General features: G+C 47.8%; 1 protein-coding gene and 1 pseudogene across 1 annotated transcript in view; both read right to left on the minus strand.

Moving 5' to 3' along the window:
* Positions 1-17248, minus strand: part of LOC144164339 (uncharacterized) — a 72451-nt gene extending 55203 nt beyond the window's left edge. The window contains exons 1-2 of the mRNA XM_077694847.1: positions 17120-17248; positions 16068-16107 (exon numbers count right to left, since the gene is read on the minus strand). Coding sequence (XP_077550973.1) covers positions 16068-16107; positions 17120-17155 — 76 coding nt within the window. The 5' untranslated portion in view covers positions 17156-17248. The remainder of the gene's footprint in view (positions 1-16067; positions 16108-17119) is intronic.
* A 798-nt stretch (positions 17249-18046) lies between these two features.
* Positions 18047-24344, minus strand: LOC144174416 (uncharacterized; annotated as a pseudogene).
* Positions 24345-25601: the final 1257 nt, after the last annotated feature.

Below are 25601 nucleotides of genomic sequence, written 5' to 3' on the forward strand. Positions count from 1 at the left end.
TGTTGTTCAAAGCTAGCAGGATACCATATGCCTCTGCAGTAAATATACTAGTGTTCCTGTTCATTGTTTTGGACAAAGTGAATATGGGGCCAATTGCAGCACAAGACACCACTGCAGAAGTCTTCGAGGCATCTGTGTAGAATTCAGCTGCCTTGTATTTGTCCCTGAGTGACAGAAAGTGCTGAGTAATAACAAAGTTTGGCACATTTTTCTTTTGCAGTTCTCTGAAAGACATGTCACACTGAATTGGGCAAATGTCCCACGGAGCAACCAACTCATGAATGGAGGTGCAGTTAACTTCAGCAAGAGGAACTTGTAGGTCCTTTGAGAGGCGTGACACTGCCCAAGGGAAGGGTGGTGCTATGGATGGTCGATTTTCAAAAGTTTATTATTAGTGTTATTTTTCATAATTTCGCTCAAAGGGTGTTCCTTCATAGAAGTAATCTTTGCAGCATACATCATAGCTGTGTAAGTGCGCTGGTACTCCAAGCACCACTGATTAGATTCAACGTGAAGGGATAGAATGGGGCTTGTTCGATATGCACCTGTTGCCAAGCGAAGCCCCAAGTTGTATACTGGGTCCAACATTTTCAGTGCTGTTGTGGTTACATTGGTATACAATGCATCCATAGTCAATTCTTGACCTTATAGGCTATTTAGAAGTGAAAGCAGACACTTTGTGTCCGTTCCCCATGACTGATGCGATAGTACCTTTAAAATGTTCATCGTTTTCAGGCATTTCGTTTTTAGTAATTTAATATGCGGTATAAATGTGAGTTTGTGGTCAAGTAAAATACCCAGAAACTTGTGTTCATTTCTTGCTGGTATGGGCTGACCTTGTAATGTAATACAAGGAGGGGGATGGACACCACGCCGCCTGGAAAATACCACAAGAGCACTTTTATCAGCATTAAACATAAACCCGTTCTTGTCAGCCCGTGTAACCAGTCTGTTGACACTTAATTGGATTTGGCGTTCACATATCGATAAATTACAGGACTTAAAACTAACTTGAATGTCATCAACATAAGTGGAGTATGAGACAGTTTGTGGGAGAACATTTTTTAGTGAACTCATTTTAACAAGAAAAAGTGCGCAGCTCAGCAGTCCCCCCTGGGGTACACCATTTTTTTGAACAAAGGTTCTAGACAGCACGTTACCCACACGAACACGAAATGTGCGATCAGAGAGATAGCCCTTAATAACGTTGAGCATATTACCAGTAAGGCCAAATGACTGCAAATCTAGCAATATACCGTATCGCCATGTTCTATCATACGCCTTCTCCATGTCAAAGAACACAGAGAGGCAGTGTTGCTTATGGATGAAGGCGTCTTTCACATATGATTCAAATGCAACCAGGCTATCTGTCGTTGACCTTCCAGACCTGAAGCCTGTCTGATTTTTGTCTAACAGACCGGTCATTAAACTCGAGAAAGTACAATAGTCGCCGATTTATCATTTTTTCGAGCAGCTTACATAAACAACTCGTCAAGGCGATGGGTCTGTAACTCGCAGCAAGACAGGATTCTTTTCCTTCTTTTAGAAGCGGTACAACAATAGCCTCTTTCCATGTTCTTGGAAAGCGACCTGTTTGCCATATTTTGTTAAAGAGAGAGAGTATTGCAAGCAGGGTTTCACTGTGTAGGTGTCTGATCATGTCATAGCTGATTCGGTCAGCTCCAGGGGCTGACTTACCACATGTCGAGAGTGTACTCATCAATTCAAGCATGGTAAATGGAGCATTATATCCCTCATTCGAGTGTAGGTTCACACGAAGAGGCTGACGCTCTGCTGCCTTCTAATGCTGTAAAAATGTTTGTGTATAATGTGAAGAACTGAATACATGTTCAAAGTGTTTCCCAAGAGCATCTGCTTGATCTTTTACAGAGTTACCCACACTACTTACTAGGGGAATAGGATGACTCTTGTATCATTTTAGCTTCTTTATTCTAGTCCAGACTTTCCTAGAATCTGTATAAGAATTTATAGATGATATAAACCTGGTCCAACTTTTGTTTTTTGCCATACGTCGCGTACGCTTCCCTTTAGCTTTTGCCAGCTTAAACTTGAGAAGGTTGTCGGCCGTGGGATAGCGGCATAAAAGTGCCCACGCCTTGTTCTGTTCAGACCGTGCACGCGCGCAGTCCTCATTTCACCATGGTCTGGGTTTTGGGAGAGTTTTAAAAGTAGTCTCTGGAATGCTTTTCTGAGCAGAGTCAAGAATGTGGGCTGTAATCAGTGAACTTGCTGCTTCAACATCTAAATGGCATATTGTTGTAGGGGGTAGCCTGGAAAGTTCTTTGTATGTTTTCCAGTCAGCTGCTTGTAATTTAAATGTTCGAAGTGGTTCTGTGCCTTGAGAGTCATTGTTTACAGCCGTTAGTTTTGCAGGAAAAATGATCACTGCCATATCGGTTGGTTAATACACTCCATTCAAGCATAGGCAATAAGTATGCAGAGCCAATTGCAAGGTCTATTGCTGATTATGTGTGCTGTGTGGAGTTGTAATATGTGGGGCATTTCTTATGCAACATCCGGATGTCGTGACAAACATTTCAATGAGTCGCCCTCGAGCATCGGCTCGCACAGATCCCCAGATGGGGTTGTGAGCATTAAAATCACCGGCTATGATGTAAGGTTCAGGTAGTTCATTGATTAGGTTTTCAAATTCGACATTGGAAAGGCGATAGTCGGGTGAAATGCAGAGAGAGCAAACTGTCACTAGTTTGCCAAAAACTATGGCTCTGACAGCTACAGCTTCGAGTGACGTCTGTAGCTGGAGGTACTGACAAGCCACAGATTTTTGGACTACTACTGCCACACCACCAGACGGCTGGATGCAATTTTGTCTATCCTTACGGTAAACAATGTACTGTGTTAGGAAGTTTGTTTGTGATGGGCGCAGGTGTGTTTCTTGGAGACACAGTATTTGTGGTTTATGATTGGTGAGGATGTCATAAATATCGTCTAGATTTCTAAACAACCCCCTACAATTCCAGTACATAACACTTTCAGCAGCCATGAAAATCAGCAGAAGAGAAAAAAGGATCATGTTCTGGATCATGTTTCTTCCCCTCTTTTTAGCAGGCCGGGTTTCGGGGCCCTTCTGAGCAGGTTCACTTAGGTTGTGGGTCATTTCCAGGGGCAACGACTTTACTGGCCTTTGGTTTGGTTGGTTTGCCACGACCTGTGGCACCGCGGCGCTCCTGTGATGCCTCAGGAGCAGACGTACTTGGAGAGACATCCATGGCCTCAACCGCGGTTTCTGAAGTTGAAAGATTGCCAGAACCAGACTTTGTGCTAGTGGCCGTAGCCGCAGCACTGGGCACAGCTGGAACAGCAGTAGCCACAGGAGCAGTCTTCTGCTGTTGTACAGGTGCCGGAGACGAGACCAGGTCAACATCGCTGACCTGGACAGGAATCGTGCTGGCGGCCTTTCGCCCAGCACTAGGTCGGAGTGCAGCAGCAGAAGCCACGGTAGCGACTTTCTGCTGCTGAGTGGGGGGCTGCGACGGGACCAGGTCAGCCTCGCTGTACTGGGTGCCCGCATCTACCAGACGACGCCCCACCCCACGGCGAGCTGCGTCTGCGTAACTTTTGCCCCATAGCAAGGCATGCTTCAGGCGTGCTTGTGGGAACGTTAGGTTCTAAGTGACTTTCATTTGGATTATTTCTTTTTCTTTTTTGAATGATGGACATGCACGTGAGCAGGCAGAGTGTGGTCCACTGCAGTTTGGGTGTTTCACCTGTTGCTTGTTGTCACTAGTGTGGTCAGTGCTTGCGCAGTGAGCACAGATGGATCGGCCACGGCACGACAGAGTTCCATGGCCATACTTCTGGCACTTGAAACACCTTCGCGGATTAGGTATGTATGAACGCACTGGACAAGAAATAAATGCAGCATGGACTGATTCGGGAAGTGTTGGATGGTTGAAAGTCAAAACAATGTGCCTAGTTCGATTTCCTCACCTGCGCGACGTATTGTTATCCTCCGCACAGCTGCATGTTACGCCTTGGTCTTTGAGCCCTTCGAGGAGATCGTCTTCATTCTCATGAAGTAGTTCTCGTTCAGAGATGACACCTTGGGTTGTGTTTAGGCTACGATGTGGCGTGACCGTCACTTTTAGTTGAGCCAGGGTGTCCTGTTTCAGGAGGTTTTCAGTTTGGTTTTTTCTTTGTACTTCTACCAGCAGGTCACCTGAGGCAAGTTTTTTTGCATGGTAGTCTTTCCCAACAATGTTCTCGAGGCATTTTCTTCTTCGGAGTGTACCACAAGGTATTTGTTAAAGGTTTCGACAGGTGGAGCTGCTCTGATGCTAAGTACTTCGGTGCGGCCCCTTTTCAGGGACCGATCAGTTTTTCTTGGGATGGAAAAAGAAGCCATAAATACATGGTGTACATTCGGTAGCAAGGCCGGCCGCCCACCACCGAGCCCAACAAGGGAACGTGACTTAACACGCTAGCCGTACCTTGCCACTATAATCCTATGCTCGGGATCGAGGGTGACGTTTTTGCACAGGATTAACCCTCTCCGCCTGGAAAAACTTAGAAATAAGGAAGAAATGAGATGACAGGACAGTGTTAGGAAAGGAAATAGGAAAGAGAAAGAGCTGAGAGGAGGACAGGAAAAGGCGACTGGCTGATTCCCCCCAGGCGGGTCAGACCGGGGGCACCGTCTGCGAGAAGCGGGGGCCGAAGTGGCGTGTTGCCGCTGCTGGGGGGCCGTAAAGGTCCAAAACAACCCCAACTTTGGCTCAGCCACCAGGTTCCCCTTTTCCCCGGATACAGCAAAGCCACGCACAGCCGGGACGTTGGGTGGGTCCAACCCACATGTGCTCGGGTCCGTGGTGTTGCAAGACACCAAGTGCCTACGGCAGTAGGCACCCCTGCGGAGCTCGGGACCGTGGTGGCGCTACTCACCAAAACACCTTGAGTACACAAGGTGCCCCCTGCGGGGCCACTCAACGTGAAAGCTGTCACAAGTGCAGAGCAGTGATTCGCCATAATTGGCTGTAGTGCCATTATCCGCTCACTGTTACCGCCCAATGCAATTTAAATTTCCCGCCTTCGCAGTGCTCGCGTGCCCTGCCTGAAACTGCGCCAGCGGAAGTTCTGTTCTTTCTGTGCTTGCTTTTCCTCCCGCACGTGCCGGCGTGGCACCGCCACTTTTTTTCGCTTAATACCGTAAAAGCCAAGCCAACGAGCGTTCCTAGCTGAATGAACGCAGGCGCTGCCGGTTAGTTACGTATATTTTGCCTCAAACGTACCTGCAGCCCTTCTCTGACCTCATTTCGCTAAAGATTGAACGTTTGGGTAAGCGCAAAGGAACAAGGACGAACGAAGTGGACGGGACACGGCGCTACTATTAACTTGTTTATTTTCAGTGTTACGCCCGATTTTATACGGGACGGTACACTGCAAACGAAAGAAAAGAGGGAAAGGGGAGGGCACAAGCAAATACAATAAAAACTAAAAACCAAAAAGTAGAGGATGACAGTTGAAACACCCGCATTAAAAAGGCACTTTAGGAAGGCAAAAACTACTGATTGGATAAGAACTTCAGTTCTTTCTTTGTCAGTGTTATGGAAGCTGTGCTAACGCATTTGTCTTTCAATGAAACAATCTTGTAAGCCTGGGTGATTTCTCTTGTTAGCTGATCCTCGTGTCGGCCTACAAAGCTGGTCTTATCAAAATGTGGCCTACATTCCCAATCTTATTCGACTGTGTTCGATATTCGTTTCGTATATTCCGATTCCTTTATCGTGTGGCAGACAGTACGTTGGTCAGTCAGGTTGTTGCTCGAATCATCGACTTACAGAGCATAGGAACAACTTAGAAAAGACGAGTAACGGACATCTGGGCATACATTGCAGAGATTGTGAATGTAGGTCACATTTTGATAAGACCAGCATTGTAGGCCGACACGAGGATCAGCTAACAAGAGAAATCATCGAGGCCTACCAGATTGTTTCATTCAAAGACAAATGCGTTAGCACAGCTTCCACGACTGACAAAGAAAGAACTGAAGTTCTTATCCAATCAGTAGTTTTTGCCTTCCCAAAGTGCCTTTTTTAATGTGGGTGGTTTTAACTCATCCTCCACTTTTTAGTTTTTAGTTTTTATTGTATTTACTCGCGGTCCTCCCTTTTCCATCTTTTCTGTCGTTCGCAGGGTACAGTCCCGAATAAAATCGGGCGTCAGAGTTATAAGGTCACTTCATTCCAGCATAACCGCGCCATGGCAGATAGCAAAAGCTCCCTGCTGATTACGCCAAAGAATATCCAGATTTTGAAGCAACTTCCGGCAATGAACTCGTCGTCTGCAAGTTCTGCCGCGTTCAAGTTAGAACCTGGCCGTAAGTTTGGTTCCGTCTGTGCGAGCATGAACATTGAGCTGAAGTGCTTATGGACTGTCAGCCCATCTAGATGGTCTTTGTTTCACGAAGCTCTTGTTGAAGTCCTCGAATACTGGAGCGCTATAGTGGCATTTCTAAAGAGTGATTATGCAAAAGGGAAGAAGTGTGACAACCTGAAAGCGTTTGTGATGACACCTAGCTCTCTGCATGACCTGCTTGTGAAGTTCAGATTCTTGAAAAAAACCTCGAACAAAGTGTTCTATATAATCAAGCAACTAGAAGCTGAATCTACATTGGTGGGGTCGATTCCCTACTTGCTATGCTCCTGAAGGCACTGTTAAGCCAATGGACTGACGCCTCAGTGACGAGTTTTGGCGGGCAAGTCGACTGCATGCTCGACATTGTTGACGAGACGTGCTTGTACGCTGTTAACAGCTTTCATGAGTACTACGGTGCTGTAGCCAAGAAGTGGAGCCAGACTGTCCAATGAAATATTGCGGACGACTTGCAATACATGCGATTTGTTTTGGTATTGGGTGCAGATCGTCAACCCGAACTACCTCACACGTTCGAGATGTACAAGCACTTGTTCACACTGGTCGTGCAGCGAGGGCGTGATATTACCCAGCTAGAAAGAGTTCCTGGCGTATCGGGCCTACGTTGTGAAGGTAATTGTGGAGCCGCGGCAGTTTTGGCAGATGCATGCGCAAGATTGGCCCACCCTTTCACGTTGCGCACTGGATTTGCTGGGTCTTCCCATATCTAGTGCGAATGTCGAAAGAGCATTCTGAGTGTTTCGCGTGGCCAGTCGTAAGGAGCGTGCTGCGGTGACAGACACTAACATTGGAAAATATGCTTGCATTTATATAATACAACAAGTTGTAAATGGATGTCATCACGAATGTTCCAAATATTGACTCTGCAATAAAAATGTCTCTGCTGTTGGATTTCTTTTATTGTTGTACATGGCATTTCTTAAAGATCAATACCCTACGACCGTAATAATTCGAAAAACTCCGAATTCTGTGTACTCTGAAAGGAAGCTCCGAAAAACTCCGAGTTTGCAAAAACAAAAAAACTGCCCTCCGAATTTGCTCAAAAATAAACTCCGAAAACGTAGAACCCTAGTTATAAGCAATTCATTGTTGAAAGTGTACATGACTTTTTTTCGATGCACAGCCGTGCAGCCCTTTGATACAAGAGAGAATTTAAGCAGGATAACTTCACTATAAATCCTCGTAAATAAATCCTATAGTAATGCATCACTTTCAAGAATACTACACTGACACATTTCTACACCGCTGGAGGATTATGTGCAAGGCTGCATGCCACGTACATAACTTGTGCGTCACGCATTGACTCCAGAGACACTTTGCAGGAAAACGTGCACTCGACACCTGCTTGGGGCCACAGTTTTTGAATAGGACGATGCTATATGTACTACGTAGTGAAGTCCCACCGGAAATTGCTATACGCACTACCCATATAGCGCCATCTATGGGTGCTGTCAGAAACACTTTTTTTTATGTTTTTTAACGTACGTGGTCTTAAGCGTTCGGTCGGTCGACATGGCAGCTTTTCGTCGCTTTTGACCGATCCATGGATGGATCGATCCCACCAATCCTGTTGCGACAAATCACGGTAATAAAGCGCAAGTCTTGAGTCGTGGGCCGGGCTGATGTACACAATTCGCGCCAGGGCCGTCAAGCTGGCGTGGCAACTTTCCGATCGCGCCGTCAACACACCGCAGTGGTTCGAAGACGGCTTGCCCAATCTGAAGGTAGGTATTTCTGGCCTCGTTGGTTTGTCCCGTAACGCTTGCTTTACTGATGTTGAAGTAGGGAGACCCGCATCGACCACCGAGCTTGTGTTTCCGTCACCAGCCTTTCCAGCCGATGCACGAGCATGCATGCGTTGTCGCGTGGTTCCTTAACAGCCGGCCCGTGCAACTGAACGGTGCGAACGCGTATTGGCGGTGAGATCTTTGAGTGGCGCCCCCTGGCTCTGACGTCGGCTTAGGGATTCGCGCCGCTGTCGTCTGCTACACTCCGTTTGTGAAAGGCAACAGTGCCTGGGCTAGAAATCGCCCGCTTCGTTGCTGTAGTGCGTTAAAAAGCGTATTTCTAGCGACTCAGTTATTTTGACAGCTTCTGACGCATCTGAATAATTTGAAGCTGTATCCCCCACAAGTTTGCAACACACGAAGAGATAGAGAACACCTTTCTTCAGAGTATCGGTCAGAAGATCGTGTGTAACTCGTCCTTTCTTGCTTATTCGCGAGGATCAGCGATCAGAGCTTGTCGATAAGTATTCAAAATGCGTAGGCTTCCCTGCAGTATTTTTGAGATGCTCCTATGAAGACTCAACAGTCTATAATACTACGTACCAAGCAGCGGCCTCTACACGCTCATCGCACAGCAAGAAATAAAGCGGCTTTCTTCTGTTTCTTTCGTTGTTGTCTTGTATCGGATTAATGTTTCTTGCTTTTTTTTCTGCCCAACGCATTAGTTTTTCTGCGCCGTCACCAACTTCTTATTAGGAGGTTTCGGGATGTTTGGGAGCCTCACAAAGGTCGTGTAGATATTTCCTTCATTTTGTGTGGCATATATTCCCTTCTTCACAAATGGGCTTTCATTACGGCTGCGTGCAAGAAGGTGCATATCCGCAGCGTGCTTTGTTTATTCACATGCAAATACAATGAGAAGGTTTGTGCTACGCCACCGCGATCGCGCCCTAAACAACGTGGTCCACAGTACTCGAAGGCGGCTTTTGTGCTCCGAATTTCTATCGTAATTATATCGTTATTATAACGAATTGCCTCTCAACTCAAACAATGATGACATGATTACGGTGTTGAAGGCATGATATACTCGCTAACTAACGTAATAAATAGTATACCTACATATATTACAAGACTCTAAACCGAAGCATTCCAAGTAGCTCTTTATTGCTTTTCAACCCTTCCAGGCGCGAAGAACAAATCCTATTCTACTCGGGATGGCGTTCTATGATTTGAAGAAAATTACTTTTACTCTCTTGTCCTGGACTGAGGACCCGGCCCACTAACCAGATCGATTTAATTGTTAAACAAAGTTTTCCCCTCCTCCCCTTACTCCTCCTCCACCTCTTGAGTGCAGTTTTCCTATAATGGATATCCGAATATCGGGAAGATATGGCTGTGCAAAGTGTTCCGAAATATCCCTCTAGGTCTTAACAAACATATATGTTTTACTATAAATTTAACGAAGACGTGACTCGTTTTGCTCAATAAACCTGCATACTGGTTAGATGCCTGGTATAGAATCAGCAGGCGCGTATATACACACTGGGTTATTTGGAACTCAACCTACAGTTTTTGCAGTGTATAGTGCATGTCGGCAAACTTTCACGCCTTGACTACGTAAAGTGATGTGACAAAACGCGTTCGAGCGTTCGGCAAGGTTGCAAAAACTGTTTTACCTTACATATGATTACCGGGAATCGTGATGCCTTCTGCCAAAGCCGACAGCCCTGAAGGCCTAGAATTTGTTTTGGTCTTCCATTTTCGCTGTTGTCGGTCATTAGCAGCTGACTGTTCCTTTTGTTCGAATGCTTACATGAGAAGCTGACGCCTAGCTCCGACTCTTCGCGCTCCGCACAGAACCGGCTTCGCAAGAAATGGGGTGGCGCCGGCAATGTTTCTCCCGTAGCGGTATCCAAAACTATACTTTAATTGACACCATGAGCTAGTGGAGGCGATTTTAAGCCTATTATTACGATAAAAGTTACCCACACGCCAATTCTTCTGCGGACAAGCATCAGACGTTGACCGAGCGCAAAGAAACAGCAGGGAGAGCGATCCTGAGTGAAGCAGACGACAAGTGCGAGAATCCCTAAGCTGACGTCACGAAGGCGCGCTTCGCAGCGCCGCCTGTGTTCGCGCTCACCGCCAATAGGCCTCCTGCGCTGGAGTTTTGGCGACATGCAGCGCCCCTAGCGGCCAACGCCTCTGGGTAGTACAAAAGCAGACGACCCTCGCCGCCCTCCATGTGTTTTCAATTACAAGCCACAGTGAAAGTTGGTTGTGGCGCTTTGTGGCGAGTTTAAATGACTGCATATTGTATGAAATAGCCCTTAAAGTAGTTGCAGAGGCTAAACAAAATAATATCCGCTAAAAGAAGCCGATTTGTCGGCTTTCTTTTAGCGAGCTTTCGCGATGGTGTCGCGGCGTGGGACAGTATCGCCAGGTCGGGTGGTTTAACTGTTTCACGACAGTTAGTTTTTTCTTCTTGCGTGCGGTCGACAAAGGAAAGTTCACGAGTAGCATAAACACGGAACGCTGCTCATCCTATATCCTGAGTAAACTGCAAAAGGTTGCTTCAGCGGGAGCATGCAAGCGAACGCAAGAATTGCGCAGCAGACTCAGCTGACACTGCTGGCCTGGCACCGCCTTTGAAACGAGTGGAAATTTTGTTTCGCATTTTCGCAAACTAAATGATTCTTTCGTAACGTTTTACGCCGCACGATTTACGAACGGGAGGGTTCATGTATACTAGCGAGTAGGTGGGGCAATAGCGCCAAATAAACAAATTAGGCGCTATTAAAGGACGCAAAACATGCACCAAATAACACGCCCGCTGCCTGCAGAGATGTGTACTTCTATAACACCACATAACACAGCATAACACAGCCGCATACACGGCGCGGGGCCCCGAATATTTACATACGATCATCACTGACTGTGTTGGTTTTCTAGTGCAGGCCTCGAATCTGAACGCCGACACGCCAGTTTTGACTTCTAATGGAGTTAGACAGCGAGGCAAGAACAGAGAATTGGCGTCCTCCAGTTGAATTGCACCCCCATCTTCACACTTCGCCAGATTATTGTCAAATATTATTAAAAATTTGCTGAATTTTTTCTTTTTGCATTCAAAGTCCCCCCCTCCCCTCCCCCCCCCCCCCCTTCCCATTTGCCGTCCAGCCCTCCGCCGTGTCGGCTGCATGGAACTCGGCTGTTGCTGACCCTCATTCTAGGCTATTAAGTGCGAACTGGGAATGTATACTGCAAGAGCGTAATTAAGTAAAGCGAGAGAAAACAAGGAAAGCGAGCGGCCTCTTAGTTTGCCCGACCACTTTGTTTTACGGCCACGAATTTCGGAATCGCAAAACAGATTTCACGCTTCTGACGGTCGCGGCAATTTGTCACTGAGATACGCAACAAAACGGCAAGCTAACGCTGCACCGTGTATTCGTAACGGCGACCAAATGAGCACTGTTTAATGAAAGTGCACGCATAGTGTGCAGGTACGCAAAAGAGCGGCGCACCGCAGCAGGCGAGCCTGCGGCCCGCCGGACTCGCTGGCTTTTTAAAGCGCGATCATCACCGATTGCGTCACTCTACTTGGCTGTTTTTGAGATGTCTCTGTCACCTAGAGTATTAGTTTAAACTAGAAATTTCACTTAAAATTTCACTTCGTACGACCATCGATCGGTGAACCTGCGAGTAGCAGACGCCGCCACGGTCCCGGCGCTTTCGTCGGCGCTGTAAACGTTTTAAGCGCTGCAAAGCTTTTTTCCCTAATGCCAAGTTTATCGCTGAAATAGATCGGACGCGTCGGGGATAAGCTGGTGACCACGTCGCAAAATAATCGGGAGCGTCGAGCTCATTTTGCTTCTGTCAACACGGGATCCTATGGGACCCGCGCAGCTTTGTACTACCCGGAAGTACTGCCCGGAAGCCGCTTGCGCAGCGCCCCCTGGGCAGCGCAGGAGGCCTATTGTATGCCTTCAGCGCGTTTCCCCTCGCCTTGTTAAATGTTGTTGCATGCATTGTTACAAGTGGGATGACGCATAAGGACAAGCACTTTTTTAATCAACAAGTGTGAAGCTATTAGTAATGATAGATGGGGGGAGTCAGTGCTGATGCTTGGATCCGCTTCCTAGTGCCGAATAGGCATGGAGGCGTATACCTTTCTCAAGGCCAAAACATCGTTCCAAGTTGTAGTGAAAGTTGTGGAACAGACCATGAAGGCACCCGTGCCCTTTTTCTTATCGTTTCTCTTTGAATCAGTCTCGTATTTATGCATTGAGAACCAATTCGGCCAGCGGCACACTTTATTGGTTCCTTATGCATGGGGGACGATGCTATATGTACTACGTAGTGAAGTCCCACCGGAAATTGCTATACGCACTACCCATATAGCGCCATCTATGGGTGCTGTCAGAAACACTTTTTTTATGTTTCTTAACGTACGTGGTCTCAAGGGTTCGGCTGGTCGACCTGGCTGCTTTTCGTCGCTTTTGACCGATCCATAGATGGATCGATCCCAGCAATCTTGTTGCGACAAATCACGGTAATAAAGCGCAAGTCTTGAGTAGTGGGCCGGGCTGATGTACACGATTCGCGCCAGGGCCGTCAAGCTGGCGTGGCAACTTTCCGATCGCGCCGTCAACACACCGCAGTGGTTCGAAGACGGCTTGCCCAATCTGAAGGTAGGTATTTCTGGCCTCGTTGGTTTGTCCCGTAACGCTTGCTTCACTGATGTTGAAGTAGGGAGACCCGCATCGACCACCGAGCTTGTTTTCCGTCACCAGCCTTTCCAGCCGATGCGCAAGCATGCATACGTTGTCGCGTGGTTCCTTAACAGCCGGCCCGTGCAACTGAACGGTGCGAACGCGTATTGTATGCCTTCAGCGCGTTTACCCTCGCCTTGTTAAATGTCGTTGCATGCATTGTTACAAGTGGGATGACGCATAAGGACAAGCACTTTTTTAATCAACAAGTGTGAAGCTATTAGTAATGATAGATGGGGGGAGTCAGTGCTGATGCTTGGATCCACTTCCTAGTGCCGAATAGGCATGGAGGCGTATACCTTTCTCAAGGCCAAAACATCGTTCCAAGTTGTAGTGAAAGTTGTGGAACAGACCATGAAGGCACCCGTGCCCTTTTACTTATCGTTTCTCTTTGAATCAGTCTCGTATTTATGCATCGAGAACCAATTCGGCCAGTGGCACACTTTATTGGTTCCTTATGCATGGGCGTCAGCATGCATCTTGAGGGGGCCGGCAAATCCAGTTTCACGAAGGAAGAGGCAGAGGGCATGGGGGAAGGTGCAAGTGCTGGGGTAGCTGGGGGGGGGGGGGCAACATGTATACGTTCCCATTCTGCAGTATGATTCCAATCTTGTACATTGCTATTTTGAATCAGAAGTGGTTTTCTTTGGATGGCAAGTACTTTTTCCTAAAAAATGTAGTTCTTACTGTAAACAGCACCAGGCAGCAAAAAAAGTATATCAGTTCTAACTGCGGATGAAAAAGGTTCACGTCAATTTATAAGGCCGTGTCAAAGACTACGACTGCTTCTGTATGTTGTGTGGTTCCAGTTGGGCTAACAAGTGATTTGCAAAAAAATTGGACACCACTTCACACTGTGTGGTCGCATACAGCTCTGCACCATCTGCCCCAATTTTCTGTGACTGGCAATAAAAACTGGCTGCTTGAAAATAATAATGAAGAAATTTCTTACCCACATTTACATTCAGGCAAAACGTATTGTGCATGCAGCGATTTCATGTAATAAGAGTTGGTATGGAAGATCATGCTGAATAGGTTTTTCATGAAAGTTGGTGTCAAGAATTGAAATTGGGCCAGTAGAACAAAAAATAACACAAAATGAAGAAGGTCCTGGGTTTTGCCATGTATATCCTTTAGCTCTTTTTCTATCATGTATAGAAGGAACACAGCTGTATTGCTAATTATATTGCACCTTTGGTTTTACAGGTCACCCAGAAAGGACAACACCAACTGAAGCTGAGGATATGGTGTAATAAAAATTTACTTTATATTGTAAAACAATGGCAGTGTTGATGTCTTCTTGAAAGTGTAAGAAACAACCGCCTGTCTTGGACCTTCTGCATGGAGACTTATTTTTGGATAACCTAAAATAATGTGAAATAGTTAACTAGTTTCTTCTTGTCTTCTTTTTCTTTTAGGGTGGAGGGTACTTCTATTTTTTTCAGGTTGTTTTGAGTTGACTGTTTTTCACGATTGGTTCAGTTATTTAAGCATTCTGGAGTAGGCATATTCTCATTACAACTGAGCAGACGTCGCCTGACGTTTACCATGCTAAGCGTCACACGTGCACCCTGCATGCTCACCATGAGCACGACGAGTTGCATTGTATGAATGAAGATAGCACAGAATTCTTTTATCAGCATGTAACAACCTAAGAGTCACATACTGGAGCAAAATCATGGGCATCTTGTATGCATAGAAATAATAGCAGTTGCCCTGCCAGTTGGAAAACATACAATTCAAACAACGCAGATGCTAATCAATATAATTCCGTCTGCTTAGAAATGGCCTCTTTCCTGTATTTTCTAGTTTATAGATGTAACATGACGCTTGGCTGCAGCAGCTCTGATAAACTAGAAAGTGTCAACAATGAAGAGATGGGCATTGCTTCCACATAATTTACAGAGATAATTTTTTTTACCATTCGTTATGTGAAATTTCCTAGGCGAGTCTTTGGATCTTGGTAAGAAACTGTTACAATGCACAAAGGAAAACGTGGTGGACAAATGGCACTGCTAGCATGTGACATAATGTACGTGAAAGAAAAAAGTTCTATACATATGCATCTTCCTTTTCCTGTGTCTGCATGTTGAAAGCGCCTTTATTTACGAAAAGAAGGCCGAGTGGGAAGAGGGGTGTGAAACGTTTTAAGGTCACATTGCAAAGGAATGTTTCCTAAGCGTTTCTTAAAGACTATGGATGAGCTGCTTTACATCAGAAGCGTTTCTTACTATCACATTTAGCCCCGGTGACTTTCTTGCACAGCTTAACCGCCATGCGGAAAAGCCAACTTTAACAGCTCGAGGCAAGGTGTACAAACACATATGAGCACAGGTGCATGTTCTCCCGTTTGTACTCAGGAGTTCCTGTAGAACATGCTTTAGTTAACTGCTGCGTAGACAATCAAAACTGGTGTTTTGCGCCGCCGAAACCACAACGCGCTAAGAGGCACGCTGCAGCGTTGTAGACATGTGCACGTACGTATCTCACTCAGGGATCTATTGTGTTGATCGAAACATCGGGTACACGCAGTAATTTTTCGCCTTCATCGTAAATTCAACGCAGCCTTGGCTGCCCGGAATCGAACCCGAGACATTGTACCCCCTGCAGCCATGAGAGACCATGCGAGATCTGAGCAATCTGGCGCCTGATAAATCTTATTAAGGCGAATAAAGCCGCCGTGGGATATTATTTAGAGAGTTGGCAATACCCAGGAATGAACAGCTTCGGGCTACACATACTTGCTTACACAAAACTCAAAAATAAAATAAACAAAAAATGACGCGGCCGGCCCGACCCAACATACGATATGTTGATCAACGCCGTATTAACCGTATATGTTGTGCACCGGCTGCCCGCGTAATTTCTGTTCCTGCCTCGATTAAAAGCTCAAACGCGTCGTAAACGTAAGCAAGCTCGGGAGTGTTTGTGACAGCTCCTCATAGATGGCGCTATATGGGTAGTGCGTATAGCAATTTCCGGTGGGACTTCACTACGTAGTACATATAGCATCGTCCTTTTGGACATTGCGATGCACACATGTGCTCTCATCTTTTAAAAATATAACCAAACATTTTTTTTCTTGCTAGGCACTGCAAAGCATCACAAGCCACTCAGGCAAGCAGAGGGGCCACTCAAATTCTTTTCGTGAACTCACATTCAAGGTCTGCCCTGGTGAGTGGCTGCATAAGCACCTCCTGCAAAGAAAACGCCGCCGAAAACAGGAACCATTACGAACCATTACTTTTTTTCATTCCAGAGCTGAACCGGAACAGAACTTTTATTTATTTATGGAACGAAAGGGTGTTTTCACAAGAGATCGGGCAGGCGTGTCCGGTGGACCTCTTTAGTATTGACGAATATTTTATATATAGCTCCTTGTACACAGGAGAAAACGTGTGAAGATTTTTATGGAAAAAAAAATTTCCCTTTCTCAAGAAAATTCCCAAAGCCGGCATCAGGTCACTGCTGCCTTGAGTGGCTTGCGAAAAATTGGAAACTACTACCGCTTTGAAACAAAAACTACTGCAGCTATCGATTTAGTTCTTTTTATGTAAAGACTTTGCATACTCTAAAATTATTTACTATATTCATGTTTGGCTTACAGAGGGAATTCATTTTAATAAAAATCCCAAATTGTAAAAAAGAAAAAATTGAAAATTGCCCAAATTCGGGGCTTTTTTTTGCTCAGAATTTAAACAAGCTAGGTAGTGGACATTTTCTAGTGTTATTCTTCTGTCCTTGTTCAATCTTCATGCCAATTTTAGTTTATGTACTCAAGATGCCCTGTACTCCAGCAAGGTAATGCATTTTGGTATATTTTGAAAGTCGATTACAAAAAAAAAGACATCTTCGATTTTTTTAAATTTCACAAATTAAAGCCAGGGCTGCTCTCTATCACAAAAACATGCTGCACTAATCTCAGGCCATTTGTTTTCCAACGCCTCCCACCGTAGGTTGCCCAGCACTCATAATCTCACGATTCTTTGTTTTAAGCATGAAAAACACAAAGAACCCTATAGTCGTCTAAAGCTCTAGAGCACAGTGATGCAACCCATTTTCTCTCTATAGTAGTTAGTTCAGCGGCTGCTTTCTCTCGAGGTGCTCCCGGGCGTTTCCTACAGTGCAGAGTCCTTCCCCATGCAGGCAAGCCCGGAGAGTACAGCAGCCCCAGTGCGGCACCAGTGCAGCCCCAGTAGTGCCCCTCACCATAGGCACGGTGCGGAGGATGTCGTTGTACCACATGTCCGCCCTGCGGCAGACCTGCTCCACGGCTGCCTTCTCTGCAGCCAGGGCTGCGCGCAGAGTCTCCTCCAGCTGGCCCTCCAGGACCTCCAGGTACCTGCACCTGCGGCCGTTTCGAGGGGGTCAAGCTTAAGCTACAGCGCAACAAAACACACACAAGGACAAGTAAGGGACATACACAGCGCTGACTTCCAACTGATAGTTAATTGACACGGGAAATATTTATATACGTACAAGATATAGTGACACAACAGCTTCAAAGCAGATAAACAAGATAATAAAACGCAGTACAATTTATCCATCTGCCGTTACCGCCCACTGCCAACACGTGCTTCGTTTAAGTAGGCTATTTCCTTCGTTGTTAGAGAGATTGATGACACACTGATGCAATCGCCCCCGAACCGCACAATATCTTCTGCTCCAACTACTTCCCTCGTGGTCTGATTGGCACTTCTGCCCAACACCTTTTTTAGTGAACTCATTTTAGTGAAAACGGTGGCCTGGCGATCTTGCAGCAGGTGCAGGAGCTGGAATATCCGATGCGTCACCGGTTGCTGCCCGCTGTGGTCCTGGAGACGGCGCAGATGTCGGGGCCGCACGGTTGGGGCTTCCCGTGTCAACTGAGGGGGTGACTGAGGATTGCTGCAGGGGACGAGGTGTCTGCGGTTTCTCACTGCGGGCGTCTGGGGCGTCTGGACGATGTACGAGCGGGGTCTCTGAGCCGGGCTTAGGACCGTCGCCCTTGACTGCGTGTCGCGTACCCATACTTCCTCCCCATCGTCGAGAGCACAAAGGTCATGCGCTGCGTGTCGGTTATTGTAGTCTCTCTGTTGTCTTTGTCTCTGCAGTGGCCAGGTACTTCCCTGGAACACACTGGACGGTGAACTGATATCACATGAGCCTTATGCGAAATCTCTGGATGCGAGGGGGCATGAGGTCAAGATCGGCGGAGCCAAGCAACCTGACGAGCGGCTGATGGTCTGTTTGAACGACAAAGCTGAGTCCGCGCAGGAATTCCTCAAACCTCTCGATGGCCCAAGAGACACCAAGCGCTTCCTTCTTAATCTGACTGTACCGCTGCTCAGCGGTAGTCAGTGCTCTTAACGCGAACGCAACAGCCCGTCGCTCTCCCGTCTGTTGCTCCTGCAAGAGAACCGCGCCTAGCCCGAACGAACTGGCATCTGCCGACACAAGAGTGGGTAGCTCTGGATTGTAGCTGGCCATACAAGCATTAGATGCCACCATTCTCTTCAATGTCTCGAAAGAGGTCGCTTGCGCTTGGTCCCAGGTCCAGACCGCATTCTTCTTCAAAAGGAGCCGAATCGGTGTAGTGACGGCAGACAGGTTCGGCAAAAACCTTACAATGTGGTTCAGCATGCCCAGGAAACGACGGACGCCTTGCGTATCTGTCGGTGGTTTCATGTTCACAATAGCAGATACCTTGTCGGGGTCAGCCGAGATGCCAGTTGCGCTTACCACTACACCAAGGAACTTGACGGAAGATACCCCAAAGGAGCATTTCGAGGCATTCAACGTGATGCCCGCTTGTTCTAACTTGATTGATTGTAGGGTTTAACGCGCCGACGCAACGCAGGCGATGAGGCGCGCCGTAGTGGAGGGCTCCGGATTAATTTTGACCACCTGGGGATCTTTAACGTGCGCCGAAATCTCGAACACACGGGCGTTTTTGATTTTCGCCTCCATCAGAAAAGCGGCCGCCGCGGCCGGGAATCGAACCCGCGACCTCGTGCTCAGCAGCGGAACGCCTTAGCCACTGAGCCACCGCGGCGGGTGCTTGTTATAACTTGCGAAGGACTGCTTGGAGTCTGCTGTCATGCTCGGAACGGCCCCTGCCGAATACTAGAATGTCATCTACCATGTTCACACATCCTTCCAGACCCTCTAGAATCCGAGACATTTGGCGCTGAAACACTTCGGGAGCGGAGGTGATGCCGAAGGGCAGGCGGCGGTAGCAGTAGCGACCAAACGGGGTTATGAAGGTAGTCAGTTCCTGGCAGCTTTCAGATAGCCTTACTTGATGAAACCCCGATTTTGCATCAAGTTTCGAGAAGACTGCGGCATTGCCAAGACGCCCAAGTACCTGGTCCACCGTGGGCATAAGGTGTCTCTCCCGGAGAACTACTTGGTTCAACTTCGTGAGGTCGACACAAATTCTGTACTCTCCATCCGCTTTGGGTACCAGCACAATACCAGCACACCACGGGGTTGGCACTGTGACTCGCCGGATGACCCCGTCCCTTTCCATCGCGTCTAAGTCCTTCTTGACTACGCCTTCGAGGGGAATAGGGATTCGCGTAGGAACGCTTAGAGAAAATGGAACCGCTCCAGGCTTGATGTGAATGTGGTATTCTTCAGGCATCTCGCCAAGGCCTGAGAACAGCGAAGCTGCGGCCTTGTCGGACGTTGGGGGCCTGTTCGGAGCTTCGTCTTCCACGGCGTCAACAAACTGTACGACTCCCAGGTCCACTACCGCCGAGTACCCCAGCAGAGGAGAGTCAATGTCTGCTACGACGTACAATTTTTTGCATACCGTCCGGCCTCGCCACGACAGGGTAGCAGGAAACGTCCCGAGCAACTTTAGGCGGCAATGTCCCGGCCCCATCAAGTGTTCATTATTGGGTTTGTCTAGGTCTACTGGGCACCCCGCGAATCTCGGAGGTACGACCGAAACGTCCGCCCCCGTATCCACCAAGAATTGAAGGGGGCGTCCATTGACATGAACAACAACGTGCCGGCGTTCTGTTTGCGCTGCATCCACGGCGCAGAGCTGGATTTGGCTTAAGCGCCTAGTGCTATTCGAGCGGCAAACCGCCGCGAAGTGTCCGTTCTTGCGACAGTGGTTGCATGTGGCCCACTGCGCTGGGCAATCAGATCGCGGATGAGGGGCGTGGCCGCAAAAATCGCATGCCGACTTCGGGCCGGCGCGGTACTCGGGAGGCCGACAGACGTTACTTCGTGCAGTTTCGCGCGCTGGGGCGGCGGCCATTCGGTACCAGTGTTGCGGAATGGGCGTCCCCATTCCATTCCAATTCCATTCCGGGGAAGGACAATTCGCCTAAATTCCATTCCTTTGAATTCCTCGGAATGCCAAAAGATCGCCCATTCCCATTCCGGAAATGGCCGACCAGTTCAATTCCATTCCTCTAATTCCTCCCCGTTTTATCGGGTGATTATCAAGATACCAATGAACCCTCTATTAGGCTGATGTTATTACACTCGTTAAGAACTGCTAACACACGCAAAACACGTCCCCAAGGTCAAGAGATAGGGGATTTGTGGCTGATCTCGTGCAGTGCGATCACCCCACAATTCCCACAGAGGCAGTTCTCCCGTTAGTTATTCTAGTATTTCCATGGTCAGCGTGTCATTACGAGTTGTGGTGTTTTCATATTGTTTAAGCCTGAATGTGTTAATGCTAAAGTGACGACATGTTTTTTTTTTTTGAACTGACAAAAGTATGGTTGAAGAAGACATGTTCATTAAACACGTATTACACGCGTTGTAGTTTACATGAGTATGGAGCGGTCGTGAGTATGGTTATAACTATAAGTTTGTTCTTGGGGAACAGAACCTCTGGATCTGGTGGTATCAGTTGGAAGAGTTACCGCTCCAGCACCTTGTCCTGCCTTTGCACCAAATACGGATCACGGGCCGCAGAGGTCGTCAGCTCTCACGGATGTCAAGCGTGCGTTGAAAGCATGGATAGGTTGGCAATGTCGCCCTTGCCGAAAAGCTTAGTTACATGCGTCAGGTATCATCCGCTGCACACGATCAAAAGTTCAGGCTGTGCTTAGAGTATGCGCGACCTTTGTATGGGTGTCTCGGTGGGAACCAATGCGCCGAGATAATTTTTTTCTCTCGTTAGTGTATCCTGGGATAGTGCACTTGTTCGTATACTAATTTGCGTCTTGTTTTTTCTTTTACAAATTCGGAGATGGTTCACACTTTTACACCACGCAACCTTTGAATCTAGATAAATAAAGAAGGACTTAGAGAATGCGTTGCGACCTCGGGCTCAGCAAAAACTGAATCCAAGGCCTGTATAACTCATTGTATACCTGAGGCCTGTACAACTAATTTGATGAGTTGCATGCAGTGGAGTAGCAATGTAGGTTCCCCCAACTGTCTTCTGGTCTGGGCGATCAACCGAAAAAAAAGTAAAGAAAAATGATAACGATAATATTAGAAGGACACGTTCGGCAGTCAGCCAGTCTAGTGTTGCGGAAATCCCTACGCCAGAAAAAGTGCTTAGGTGCCCTCGTTGATTGATTGTAGGATTTAACGCACCGACGCAACGCAGGCGATGAGGCGAGCTGTAGTGGAGCGCTCCGGATTAATTTTGACCACCTGGGAATCTTCAACGTGCGCCGATACCTCGTACACAAAGGCGTTTTTGCTTTTCTGCTCCATCATAAAAGCGGCCACCGCGGCCTGGAATCGAAACCGTGACCTCGTGCTCAGCATTGCAATTAGATGTCCTCATGAATTTTATATGCTGCAATAAAGGTCTCAAGCTGCAGTGAAAGGTCGAAAAAAGCTTTATTTTGGTTTCATTCATCAAATTACGTAACAAAATGGTATCAGCTAAATGGGTGCTTCGCCATACAGTTTTTAAAACACGAAGTGTAAATGACGGCTGCTTCAACGATCAGTTGTAAAAACAAAAACAAAAAGCAAAATAAAACAGTTGCCTTCTACTATACGTGGCGCTTGACAAACATGAGCTGCTCGAAAGACGTGTTTGGGAGCCGGTTTCGCTTTGCTGTCATTATCAGGGATGCCGTGGAAAACACGCGTTCCACGTAAGCTTACGTCGCATTTGCAGTGAAAACTGCCCTTGAGAATCGGCAAAGCAAGGGAAGGCGGCTAGCGTTCGCTTTCCGATTGGTCGGAACCGTTTCGCAACAAAGCTTGCATCGTGCAGCTTGTTTTTTTTTCTTCACGGGTTATATAAAAAAAAACTGTTTACAATGTGCCATGTTGGTGGACGTATTGTGCGTACGTGAGCCGCTGAGCGTAGGAGCAAGTGTGCGGTAGTGCGCTATGAATTCGGTGTTTATTTCCCATAAAAAGCTAGGAGGAAGAGGGGCGGGGTATCACAGAAAGTGAAGGGGGAAGCATCGCCCAGCTTGTACAGTATGGGCGTACTCCTAAATCAATCATTGGGCTTCTTTTGTCGCCTACAGGCGCCAGCGCGGCGGCAGTGCCAACAAGAGACCCCCCCCCCCCCCCTTTCCTCCTCTTCTTTTAGGCGCCAGGTGTGCGGTTACTTAAGTCTTACATCCAGCATGGGGAAGCAGAAGTCGTCATCAAAGCTCTACTTGCTGTCTAGAGAATTATTTATTATATTTTTGTCGGTTGCAGTAGCAACTGTTCAGGTGACGGAGAGCTTCTTCTTTGTAGCTTTCCTCTGTAGGCATATGTAGCCATAAACATGGCTGCATTCAGGTGTATGAAAAACTTTCCCTCATAGAAACTTACTCCACCTTGGGGATTTCCCCTAAATCTGGTCGATTAAGTGCTTCTTCTATCTGGTGAGAGGTTCGTTTGTGGCACGAGCTGTTCGCTGATTTTGCAGACGCTCCCTAGAACAGAGCGAACGCGGCCTTTATTCGGCCGCTAATTGCCGCATCGGAGCTGGGAGGCGCAGCCGTGGCCGCAGTTCCTATTTCATGGGTTCTCCTGTTTCGGGTGGATCCCCGAACCAATATTTTAGGCCTTCGTCGACGCTTCTCCGGGCAAAGGCGTCCAAGTGTCTACACAGGAGGGACAGTATTGCAAACGTTCCTGGGGGAGAACTGGGGAGCGCGAGGTGAGATAGGGCGTAAGCTGATATGTGGAAGTTTGCAGTGAACATAACCACCGCGCCAGCGTCCCGCTGACGGGAAGGTTGGATGCGAGTCGCCGAAGGTTCCAGAAGCAAAAAACAAAAGTTGAGGAAAGGGGGGTGGGGGGGGGGGGGGGGGGGACGGGCGGGCGGAGACAGCTCGCAGCCGGGGCGGATGCGCCGCCAAGGTAAAAAATCACAAGGCCCAGTTAGTGGGAGACAAGGGGGGAGGGGGGATGCCTCCGCAGTAGTTCCCCACCACGCATACCAACGGCTTAGAGCCGCGGTTATTACGCGGAAAATCGCGACGAATGTCGTAGCAGCGCTGTATATAAGGGCAGAATTGTAGGCTCGCTGCATATACATATACCGTGCTTGAAACTAGCCAATATATTTAAACAGTACTGTGTTTGCTAAATTCAAGGCTCCGGTTTCTGATGTTTGAACTTGCTCTGGTGGGTACTTTTTGTGTTTATGCATATTTTGACAAAAACCGCGCGTAGGAGGAAAAAGTACATGTGCTTTATTTTGGGAAAATACATGTAATTCCATTCCCATTCCATTCCGGGCAAAATGCACTTAATTCCATTCCCATTCCATTCCTTCAAGTATTGTCGCCATTCCATTCCCAATCCATTCCGGGGTTGCGAAAATGTGGAATGATTCCGGATTCATTCCGATTCCGGACTGGTAACTCCGCAACACTGTTCGGTACTGCTTATTCGCAACGGCGTCAATGTTCAGTGTGTCTGGTGCGAAGCCTGTCCCCTGACGCCGCCTTTTCTCATTTTCAGCGTCTTCGTACTGACGAGCTTGGATGAGCGCCTCGTCCAGTGTAAGCTTTGGATTGCGGCAGAGCTGGTCGGTCAAGCGAGAGTCAAGCAACCCCACGATAAATCTGTCCCGAACCAGCCGGTCATCAATTTCCCGAGAGGCGTAGTTGCATTTCTTCACGAGATCTCGGAGCGCCGTGAAAAACGCGTCGACTGACTCGCCTACCTCTTGCGTGCGCTTGTGGAACCTGCTCGATTCGTATACCTCGTTGACGGGGTGTACAAAATATCCCGAAAGACTCGTTGTCACGCCGGAGTACGAGCGATAGGCCTCAGCGTCTGACATGAGAGACGAAAGCACCTCGCGACCTTGGGGACCCATACAGTAGAGGAGCGTGCGTACCTTGGTTTCTTCGGGGGCGGAGGACAGCCCTGAGGCGAAGGAGTAATCCTCGAATTGTTGAAGCCACGCGGTTCATTGGGCTGGGTTGTCGAAAGTGAACTGTGGCGGGGTTCGCAACGTGAAGCTGGCGGTCACGGCGGAGGCGGCGGCTGGGTTATCCTCCATGTTGCACGGTTGTCGCAGGATCCCACTCCTGACACCATGTAGGGACGCGCCCGGGTGGCGTGGACGCCGCTAGCCGGGCCGAATGTGGGCGTGAAGCCCTCGAAGAATGACGCAACCACGCGCAGTTCACGAACAACAAAAAGCCCCGTTAACTAATTCCCACCAATGGCTTTATACAGAGTGGGGGCGCCACTTCCCAGTTACTCGAGTCAACAGGTGGCGTCCTCTACAGTTACTGAGGATTCCACAACGCCAAGCAGTGTCATACGCCTTCTCAAGGTTGAAAAACAATGTTGCACAAAATGTTTATGAATGAAAGTATCCTTTATGTATGACTCAAGGGTGACGATTTGGTTATTCATGGATCACCCCACCCTGATACGAACCTGGCAGCTCTCGAGGAGACCACTGTATTCTAAAAAGTACATATGACCTCCCTTTTTATCACATTCTCGAGAAGCTTGCACCTCCTTTAGGAAAGCAGTCACCATAGTCTCCCCCCAAGATCTGGGAATGTGCCCCGAAAGCCATATTTTGTTGTATAGGTGTAGAAGTGTTTCAAGAGTGTGAGGTGTTGTTTCATGGTGTATGTGATGTCGTCTGCACCTGGAGGTGAAGGCTTACAAGTTCTGAGAGACATATCCAGCTCATGAAATGAAAAGGGGGTGTTATAAGACAAGGTTGCCTCATTATTATCCCGCAAGGACTTCTTTCTGAAGGTGTGCAGAACTGGACATGTGTCGGAAGCGTCGTGCAAGTGTGCTAGCCTGGTTTTCGAGTGTGCCCCCTGTGTTGCTAACCAGGGGCAGGCCGTGTGTCTGTTGTCCTTTACGTTTGCGTATCTGTGCCCAAACCTTGCGTGTGTCTGTGTACAGTTAAACCTGGATGTAATGAAGTTGACAAAAGGTCGCAAGTTCAGTGGCTCCGATGGCCACCGTTTGTGCTTTCTCACCCACCACCTATAAACACTTCGCCACGGTTGGCTACAGCTTACGTTTGGAGGCTCGGGCTCCGCGGTGTCGCCAATACCGTCACCAAGATTACTCAAGGTGCCCGTGCACGGGGTGGCCTAGTTTAGTGGCCGCCAACCACACAAACCAGAATGGGAGGGAGTGAGGACTAGCAATAAAAAAAAACCCTGCAGTGAAAGTGTTGGCGAACCAAATTTGTATTTTTTGTTTGTGGCCCCTTAAAGTCTCCGTTGGCTCCACAAGCTGGGCCTTATAAGAGCTAGATCTGTTCATGGCCCGGTTTCCA

Source organism: Haemaphysalis longicornis, unplaced genomic scaffold, assembly GCF_048455015.1.
Source record: "Haemaphysalis longicornis isolate Haplotype H1 unplaced genomic scaffold, Haemaphysalis longicornis Haplotype H1 scaffold_1, whole genome shotgun sequence".
Taxonomy (NCBI): Eukaryota; Metazoa; Arthropoda; class Arachnida; order Ixodida; family Ixodidae; genus Haemaphysalis; species Haemaphysalis longicornis.